Source organism: Perognathus longimembris, chromosome 3 (genome assembly GCF_023159225.1).
Source record: "Perognathus longimembris pacificus isolate PPM17 chromosome 3, ASM2315922v1, whole genome shotgun sequence".
In the NCBI taxonomy this organism is placed as follows: domain Eukaryota; kingdom Metazoa; phylum Chordata; class Mammalia; order Rodentia; family Heteromyidae; genus Perognathus; species Perognathus longimembris.
The window spans coordinates 85296059-85306436 of NC_063163.1; the positions used below are offsets into that span (position 1 = coordinate 85296059).

The 10378-nt window shown below is 44.3% G+C and overlaps 1 protein-coding gene across 1 annotated transcript in view; it reads left to right on the plus strand.

The window, feature by feature from the left end:
- The window catches only part of Hectd4 (HECT domain E3 ubiquitin protein ligase 4), a 124434-nt gene that overhangs the window by 41917 nt on the left and 72139 nt on the right, over positions 1-10378 (plus strand). The window contains 6 exon segments of the mRNA XM_048342915.1: positions 3506-3698; positions 4423-4581; positions 7007-7120; positions 8663-8803; positions 9582-9814; positions 10175-10320. Coding sequence (XP_048198872.1) covers positions 3506-3698; positions 4423-4581; positions 7007-7120; positions 8663-8803; positions 9582-9814; positions 10175-10320 — 986 coding nt within the window.

Sequence of the window (10378 nt, forward strand, 5' to 3'; positions counted from 1 at the left end):
TTTATTCTGACAGCTTGCCCCCATTGCTCAGCATAAAGTGTTTTTAGCTGGTTAGATTGATAGTTTTAGTGCTATTTTGTCTTCTCCGTGTTCCTTCCTAAAGACATGGGCAGTACCATAATGGCTGCCTGGGTCTCTTCTCCCTAAGACTTAACATTTCCTTTAATTTATGATCCACAGGTCTAAATTTCTGTTCCTTCATTTGGTTTGAGCTGAGTAACTGCCAGGTTGATAGTAAGCAAGCTAGATAGCAAGCAAGTCAGAAAGCCTTTGTTGTCATGGGCTTAGAGAAGAAAAGTGAGGAACAAGAAGGAACTAATTCCAGCTATTGGTTAATGCTGAGGAGAAGGAAAGTACAGTGATTCCAGGTACCGGTGGCTCACACCTTAGTCCTAGCTACTCAGGAGGCTGAGATCTGAGGATCTTAGTTCAAGGACAAGCCCCAGCAGGAAGGTCTAGGAGACTCTTATCTCCATTTAACCACCAGAAAGCTAGAAGTGGAGCTATGGCTCAAAGTGGTAGAGCACTAGCCTTGTGCTAAAGAGTTCTGAGACAGCACCCAGGCCCAGAGTTCTAGCCCCACAACTGACCCCATATAAAGGTGATGTGACAAGAGAATGGGATGGTAGGGAGCCCCTCTAGATTAGGGGGTGGTTGATAAGGACCATCTACCATTCTAATAATGATCAGTACTTCCTGGATGGAGGGATTTCTAAGGAATTAGAGCTTCCAGAACAAACAGAAACAGGTGGATCATTTAAGAAGTGGGACCTAGAACTAGGAGGCAGTGCAGTGTGGTATTGGGGAAGAGGCTGAAGCCAGGGAGAAAGCTGGGGCAGGGCAGGAGTATGGCTTTTGTTGTAAGCAATATGAAGTCACTGCAGAGTTAACAAGTAGAGGATCTATCTATATTTTATGTTTCTATTTTTTTAATTATTTTTTTTTTTGCCAGTCATGGGGCTCGAACTCTGAGCTTAGGTGCTGTCCCTGGGCTCCTTTTGCTCAAGGCTAGTGCTCTGCCACTTCAGCCACAGCACTTCTAGCGTTTTCTGTGATTAATTGGGGATAAGAGTCTCATGGGGTCTTTTCTGCCCAGGCTGGCTTCAAACCACGATCCTCAGATCTCAGCCTCCTGCGTAGCTAGGATGACAGGCATGAGCCACCAGTGCCTGACATTTGTTTTTTAAGCTATCCATTGATTTTCTCATAGAGCCAGATCAATAATGCCAAGCTTAAACAGATCGATTTTTTATCTTGGATGCTTTTAAAGGGTTATATTTAGAGTTGTTCAACATAAATAGATCTATGACTACCAAAGGTTAGTTAGTAGGAGAGTGAGGGAAAAACAGTGCCCAAAGAAGGAGAAGCAGGAAGGTGGATCCTAAATGGCAGCACACCTAGCAAGTCCAGGGCCCTGAGCTCAAACCTCAGTGCCACTAAAAAAGCCAGGGCGGGGACGGGGGGGCTGGTGGAGTAGAAATGCCAGTGGAGTGGTTGTGGGTGCTGAGACAGTGGGGCCAGGTCTCAGCAGCGAGGGTGGGTCTGTGGATCAAGCCTGGGGGTTGTTACAGAGGTGAACATTGACTCCAGAGGGCCTGGGTCTGTGTGTCCAGCAAGGCATTGTGTGCCCACCCACCTAGTGCCTCCCGAGTGTGGCCATCCTGTGGGATGAGTAGGCAGCATTCTGCCTGAGGCATGAAGGAGGATCTGGGCCAGAGTCCCAGGTGGGGGTCTTGAGTTGTGGGACCAGCAAGAAAATGGGAGAGTTGGGGCTGGGAATATGGCCTAGTGGCAAGAGTGCTTGCCTTGTATACTTGAAGCCCTGGGTTCAATTCCCCAGCACCACATTTATAGAAAATGGCCAGAAGTGGCACTGTGGCTCAAGTGGCATAGTGCTAGCCTAGAGCAAAAAGAAGCCAGGGATAGTGCTCAGGCCCTGAGTCCAAGGCCCAGAACTGGCAAAAAGAGAAAAAAAGAAAGTGGGAGAGTTGGGAAGGCAGGAACTGAGCTGCTCCACCCCCTAGCACCCTGAGTACTTTCCTCATAATGAGTGCACATGTATGAAAGAAACCCATCAGGAGTGTGGTCTGCCACTGTGGCTGAAGCTGAGCTGGAGGAAGGAGAAGCTCAAGAAGGCTGGCAGCCATGGTCCACCTGCAAGGAAGTCAAGGAAAGAGTGCTTTTCTCTGATCCAGTAGTGAGTGGCCATGCACTTGGGAGTGGAGTTGAGGGGCCAGACAAGATGGGAAGAAGCAGTATTTTCACTCTCAGAGAACTCTTTTCTCCTGCCATTGGGAATGTGTGGACAGCCCTTGGAATTTTTCCTGCCTGTGCTTTCTCTGTCCTCTTGTCTGTTATCAGCCTTTCTTTGGGACTTGCTTTCTGTGGCTTCACAGAGGATTCCCACCTCACAGGATTCTCATTTCCTCTTGTCTCCATGTACCCCAACAGGCTAGTCATGCTTGCCTTCCTGGTGGGATGAGTTTCTGGGACCTGTTGAGATGAAGGAGCTTCAGCCTATGGGGCACTTGTGATAGAGCTGGATCATTTGACAGTGAAAGTGGGGAAAGGGAGGTATGCTCAGGAACACAGAGGATTTGCTAAGAAACACAGTTCTGTGAAATCTGAACACAGAAGAAAGTCAATGTAGGAGAAATGCTGACCAGGAGGAAAGGATAGAAGGGAGCCCAGGACTTAAGATGGAAAAGGAAGATTAAGATGCTGTAAGGTATTGTAAGACAAAACACTGCTTCCTAGGAAAGCATGAAGGGAGAGTATGAACATAGGTTTAAAGCTTCTGGAGTTGGAGGAGAAGTGAGAGGGAGAAGCTATAGGATGTAGTCTGCATCTTTTTAGCAGTAAGGAAATCTGTAGAAGAACAACAAAGACAAAGAAAGGCAGGTAGGATGCTAAGGGCAGTTCCCCACTGGCAGACAGTGAGGAATGCTCTAATGACAAATGAGATGGCTGCCAGGCCTGGCTAGGGTGCACTTGAGGTTGGTATGCTCTTTTAGCCAGGTCTGCCTTGTTCCAATATTAGCCTGCCAGTGTCCAAGCAGCTGGAACAGATTGTAACTACTGTTCATTGAGAGTTTTGATTTTAGCCACCGATTATAGTTCAAGAAGACATGAATCTCACAGTTGTCCTAGCAGTAACTCAAAGGCTGATTGATTTGTTTTCCTCTGTCTTCCTGGTAACTGTCAGAGGCTCACAATTAGTGAGCTCTGCTTACAGAATGTCGTCTAAGGAATTTTAATCAACTACTTTTCGTAGAACCTATTAAATCCAGATGATTGCATTCAGAATAATCTGGGCTGTTATGAAAAATGACAGATCACAGACAGCACAGCCTTCTTTTGTCTGTAGCCACCTACAGAGCATGGAAGTTTTGAGGGCTATTCTCACTCAGGTGCAGTTTTAGGAATGTTAAGCAACTGGGTCACAGTAATATTCTCAAGTAGAAACTTGCCACCTAAATGGAAGCTCTTGCACTTTAAATCTTAGGTTGAGAATGGGGTACTTGTAGCCAACCCACTTCAGGAACGCACAATCCTCATGAGGAAAGAAGGCGAGTCTGCCAAGAGCATTAATGAGATGCTTCTGAGCAGGTTGTCTCGGTACAGAGCCTCCCCATCGGCAACGCTTGCGGCCCTGACTGGTTCTACCATCTCCAACACACTGAAGGAGGACCAAGCTGGTAGGATGCTATGTGCACCCCAGGACGGTTTCCTTGCATGCCTATATTCAGCTACTTTTTGTGGGGGAGGAGTAGAGAGTGAGGTGCTAGTCCTGTGGCTTGAAATCAAGACCTATCCCTGAGCTTAAAGCTAGCACTCTACCACTTGAGCCTTGAGCCACAGTTCTACTTCATTTGGGGGGGGGGATTTTTTGGTGGTTAATTGGAGATAAGCGTCTTACAGACTTTCCTGCCCAGGCTGGTTTTGAACAGTGATCCTCAGATCTCAGTCCCCTGAGTAGCTATGATTATAAGCATGAGCCACTAGTGTCTGGCTCAGTCATTTTTGTGTATTTATATATGTGTGCTGGTCCTGGAGCTTGAACTCAGGGCCTGGGTGCTGTCTCTGAGCTTTTTTGCTTAAGGCTAGCACTCTACTTCCAGATTTTTGATCATGAATTGGAGATTAGAATCTCATTGATTTTTCTGCCTGGCTTTGAACGTCAGTCCTCAGATCTCAGATTCCCATGTAGCTGGAATGACAGTCACATGCCACCACACCCAGCTGTTGGTTGAGAAGGAGTCTCATGAACTTTTTGCCTAGGTTGGCCTCAAACCATGATCCTCCTAATCTTAACCTCCTCCATTGATTGCCCGCGTCTAATCTGTTTTAAGTTTGGGTATCCTTTATGATACACTAGTTTTTTCTAATATTTCCACTTAGCATTTTTGTTTGTTTCTCTAGCAAATACTAGCTGTGGGCTACCTCTGAAGATGCTGCGGAAGACGCCCATCTACACCTGTGGCACATACTTGGTGATGCTGGTCCCCCCTCCAGGAGGATCAGGCAGCTCTGCAACACGCTCTCTTTTTGGTGGAACAAGTGGTTTGTCGTCTTTAAAAAGTAAGTGCACTGTAATTGTTGTACTTTTCCTAATTCACCTGAAACTCTGAAACTTAAGACTTCCCTATTATTTTAAGTTTACTCTGTTTTTTTTTGTTTTTTTGTTTTTTTTGGCCAGTCCTGGGCCTTGGACTCAGGGCCTGAGCACTGTCCCTGGCTTCTTCCCGCTCAAGGCTAGCACTCTGCCACTTGAGCCACAGCGCCGCTTCTGGCCGTTTTCTGTATATGTGGTGCTGGGGAATCGAACCTCGGGCCTCGTGTATCCGAGGCAGGCACTCTTGCCACTAGGCTATATCCCCAGCCCTTAAGTTTACTCTGCTAAGTAGTTTAGGATACTTTTATGACAGCAACCTAAAATAATAAGATAATTATAGCGCCGGGCTGGCTCACACCTGTAATCCTAGCTACTAAGAAGGTTGAGATCTGAGGATCGCGGTTTGAAGCCAACTCGGCCAGAAAAGTCCCTGTGAGACTCTTCATCTCCAATTAACCACTCAAAAACCAGAAGTGGCTCTTTGGCTCAAGTGGTAGATTGCCAGCCTTGAGCATAGAAAGGCTCAGAGACAGTGCCTAGGCCCTGGCTTCAAGTCCCATAATTGGAAAGAATCTCTCTCTCTCTCTCTCTCTCTCTCTCTCTCTCTCTCTCTCTCTCTCTCTCTCTCTCTCTCTCTCTCCATCCATTATTATATAGGCTAGGAACTACTTTTATTTTTTATTTTTGGTGCTAGGGATTGTACCAGAAGCTGTGAATGCTAGGCAAATGCTCTACCACCAAGCTACCTCCCCCAGCCTAAATGACAATATAACTGTTATTCTATAAGATTACCAGGAATAATAATCATTTTGGTGAATCATTTTAGGAGATAAAATAATTTATTTACTAGTTACATGGAATGAGTTCTGCTGACTGATAAAATTCTAAAACTACTAAGTAAGTATGTAAAACAACTATAGAAAGTTTAAAACAAAAACACTGGAAGGAAGTAATAGATGTAAAACTTATTAATGTTTTCTAAATGTAATGTATTGTTAAAGATTTTTATGGAAGAGGGTGCATAATTCAATTTACTTCATTTCCCAGTATTTCATAGTATCATCTTAAAATAATTTTCTAGCAGTAATTCCTTGGAAGAGTTTTATTTCACATTTATATTTTAGAAAAGGATTTTTTGCCCTAACCAAAACCTCAGAATTATGTACATTTGACCTCAGCAGTTCAAGCAGTATGTCCAGCCTCAACCTTGCCAGTGTCGGGCTATCTCAGTTGCTGCATGTGCCTCACGCTCTCTCTATCCTTTAATTAAATTGGTTGGACTTGTTCTCAATGCCTTTTTTGTGTGTGTGTGTGCTAACAGTGCATATCCCCTTAAGTCTCTAAGGTAGAGTAACTCATGAAAATTAATCATTAGGCTTTTAAATTTTTATTTATTTATTTATTTATTTATTGATTGATTGATTGCCTATTCTGGGGTTTGGACTCAGGGCCTGAGCACTGTCACTGGCTTCTTTTTGCTCAAGGCTATTACTCTACCACTTGAGCCACAGTGCCACTTCCAGTTTTTTCTGTGTATGTGGTGCTAAGGAATTAAACCTAGGGCTTCATGTATGCTAGGCAAGCACTCTACCATTAGGCCACATTCTCAGCCCCTAAATATTATTTTATAGAACCAGAGGCACATTGCACCTTTGTGTTTCTCCCCTAAGAGTATCTTCCTTTGCATGGTGTCATTATTTTCATGAAAATGTAGTCACTCCATTAATTCTATTTTGGCCCAACCAATCAGTAAATGCTTAAATATCCTCTGTGCCCTGGTTCCACAATGGTCACTGCTTGCTATAAGGAGGAAAACTGGTGCTTGCCTTCAGGAGCTTTTCATCTTGTGGGAAATGGGGATGTGGCCTGCAGTGCTGTGTCATTGCTGGTGGCTTGGGGAGCATGTGGACATGCTGTAGGTGCAGAGGGAGGAAGGACCAGGGTGGCACACAGGAAGGAGGCCACCTGGAAGTTGTCAGGAATGAATAGTATTCATGTAAATGGCCAAGTAGAGAAAGGACACGTATACATAGGGAGCTCAATGGGGACCAAGACCATCATTCTTTTGGTGTGCTGCTGGAGCTACAGAGGTTACTATGGCCGGAAACATAGCTCAGTAGTGAGTGCTTGCCTATCGTACACAGGGCCCTGACTTTCATGTCCAGCACCACAAAAATAAACGAATGGATGGATGGATAAGGTGGAATGGGAAGGAAAGGGCAGAGTATAGGTTAGGGCTTAACTTAGGTCTTCAGTAATCTTGTGGGTATAGTTTTTGCCTTATTGTTACAACCAATAGACAATCAAAGGGTGTGGTTTTCATAAGTGTCTTGTTAAGAACCTAAAAGTAGTCTGCTGGCTTACTGAACACCTGACTGTTTATTTCCAAAGTCCTTGCCTCCAGCCTGGTGTATAATATTTCGGATGGTCAGTTCACGAGCCGTGCGGATCTCATAGACGCTGCTGGAAGCTCACTGGGGCGTGGTGCTCTTGTGCCTGGATTGGGTAAGAAATAAATGCACATTTCCTCCTGAGAGCCAAGGTGTGTTTTTGAAAAATCTTGCAAGTTTCCTTGAAATGAATAGATTAAAAAAAGAACTACTCTTTAATTTAGGGAATCAGTATAAGAAACTGTTATGCATAAAATTCTTCACATAATTTAAGATCATTGAAGATCCTGTCCAGTAGGTTGTATGGTGATGCTTACAATATTTTCAAAAGTATGTGCCATCAAAAACTCTATCTCTGTGATTTTTACACAGTGAACATGTTGTAGTTTAGTGGAGTTTATCTTTACACTAGCTACTAGGAAGCTTATATCCAGGTTTTGTTTCTTGTTTATGTTTGTTGGCCCTATTGTTACATAGTAAGCTACTTGAATTGTTTTTGGAAGCACATCACATTTGCTAAGAGCTGATAATTTTTAATAAGATAATTTATTCTCACATGGGAGTGAAATAAAATTACAAAGTAAAATCCTACAAATGACATGTTTTTCCTTTTTTCTTTTTTTTTTTTTGGCCAGTCCTGGCCTTGAACTCAGGGCCTGAACACTGTTCTTGTCTTCATTTTGCTCAAGGCTAGCACTTTTCCCCTTAAGCCACAGCGCCACTTCCGGCTTTTTCTATATATGTGGTGCTGAGGAATTGAACCCAGGGCTTCATGTATGCAAGGCAAGCACTTTACCACTAGGCCATATTCGCAATCCCAAGTGTTTTCTCTTATATGCAGAGGCTAGATGGGGACAGCCAGGCATGGGTGGGTCACGCTTGTAATCCTAGCTACTAAGGAGGCTGAGATCTGAGGATCACAATTCAAAGCCAGCCTAGGCAGGAAAGTCTGTGAGATTGTATCTCCAATTAACCACCAGTGGCATTGTGGCTCAAAGTGGTACTAGCCTTGAGCTGAATAGCTCAGGGACAGTGCCTAGGCTCAAGCCCCAGGACTGACCAAAAAGAAAAAGGGGGTTACATAATCAATTAGACATTAATATACAGTGAGGCCCAAGGAAGATATTCTTAGGGAAGGAACACAGAGGTGCAATGCTTATGTGCCTCTGATTATATAAAATATTTATCAAAATGAAATCCAGAAAATGGAAAAAATAAAAAGTAAAATCTCAACTTCATCCATTGTTTGTTGTTTTTTTTTTTTGCCAATCCCAGGGCTCGAACTCAGACTTGAGCACTGTCCCTGGCTTCTTTTTGCTAAAGGCTAACACTCTACCTCTTGAGCCACAGTGCTACTTCTGACTTTTTCTGTTTATGTGGTGCTGAGGAATCAAATCCATGCAAGGCAAGCAGTCTACCTCTAAGCCAAATTCCCAGCCCCCATCTGTTGTTTTTGAGACAGATCTCACTGTGTAGCCCAGGCTGGCCTTCAACTTTTGATCCTCCTTCCTCTGCCTCCTGAAGGATGCTGGGATTACCACAGCCAGCTAAATCCTGGCATCTTGCTGGGTCCCAATCTCATGCTTTACTGAGTCATTCTGTGGGTGGCTGTGGTTGTTGAGGTTAGAAGGAATCCTCATCCTTCTGCTGTGTGCAGGTGCCTGCTATGACACAGTGAACAACATGCTGTGGACGTGTTCGAATGACTACATTGATCAGTGGTGCAACCCTGGGAACCAGGCCTTCCACTACGTGTGCCAGAGACTGGGCGTCAGCCATGTCATCACAGAGCCCAAAGGTCAGGTGCTGTCTTGGTCTTCCGTTAACCTGGAAACCTACAGCAGCATCCGTGCGTGAGACTTGCACCAACAGCAGCCTCCTTTCTTTGACCTTAGAAACCCAAAATCTTTCGTTATCTGTAACCTGAAGAGATTGGTTCATAGATTAAGTGGAAAAGTATGTAAGTCAAGGGGTTCTGATATGTCCTGAAGGCTTCTCTTCCTCCTCCTTTCCCTCCTTCCCTTTGTTTTTTCCATTCTTGTGTTACTGGGATTTAAATTCAGTCTTTGGCTTGCTAGACAGGCCCTCTACCACTTGAGCCCATGTCCATAAACCTTTTTTCAAGCCATTTATATAAGGGGACACTTGTGGACACTTTCAGGTTTAGTTGTAGATGTTTGGTAGAAACATTGAATACCGAAGGGGAGCTGTTTATGGCAGGTGGTTCTACTGTAGGGCACCTGAGGAAGTTTGGTTTGTTTGGTTTCCAACATGGGCTGAGATGTTCGACAACTTTGGAGCTGTGTAACCTTGGGTGACTTCCTTAACTCTCTGACTTGTTGCTTTCCAGCCTGCAAAAAGTCCTTTAGTAGTCTTGAATTTATAACCACGTTGCAAGGTAATTCATGTCCAACGTGAGCCATCATCCAGAGTAGAGAAGGGACCCAGTAAGTGGTAGCTCTTTAAATAGAAATGCCAAGTGTTTTTACCACATGCTCTGGCTTCTCCAGCAGCATTGATGGAAGTTGGGAGTCTGCATCTGTAGTGTCTGCTCACACTTTCTTTTCACCTTTCAGAAGAAGCCATAACCACAAATGAGGTTATCAACCAGTTGTTGCACCATGTTGGTGCAATGTGTATCCACCAGCTCAATCTTTTGGCCACCAACCCCAACCTTCCCATCACAAGCGTCCTGGGAAAGCAGCATCCCATTGAAGCACACCATCTGAGCAGCATTTGTGACATCATGGAGAAGGCCATGGTTAACGGAGACACCTGCATCATTCGCTGCATCCTGGTCGTCTTTCAGGTAAATGCACAGTTGTGAAGTATGCCAGACTAAAGAGAACACAACCCTTGCATTCAGCCAGCTGATTTCTACCTGAGGACAAACATTCAGAAGCATCCCTGTTTTCCTGTCTTAACCCCTTCTATGATTAGAATTATCATGTTTCACTGCATTTAATGGAGTCTTGCTAAACATAGCTTGTTGCTGATAACATTTGTAAAATATTTACTATAACTATACTATTACACAGTAGGTCACATTGCAGTTAAAAACCTACCTGGTTATATTCTCATAAGGCTAGCTACTATGTGCTTCATTCAGAGGATAATGTTATCCCCCAGTGAAATTAGCATGTTGAGATAACCCTGTATGTTTCTGTAGGTGGTGTTTAAGTTTTTCTTCAGTCCACAAAGTGAAAGGAACCGAGACATCATTCGACGGTCAGGATTGCTTCTTTGGCAGTTGTTGATGGCACCCAAAGATCAAATCTGCCCTGAAATTCAGAAGGAAGTCTGCCTTGCCATCAGGTAAACAGCAGATGCTTCCCTTAGTATTGCTGTGGGGCATTGTCCTCCTCCCCATAGT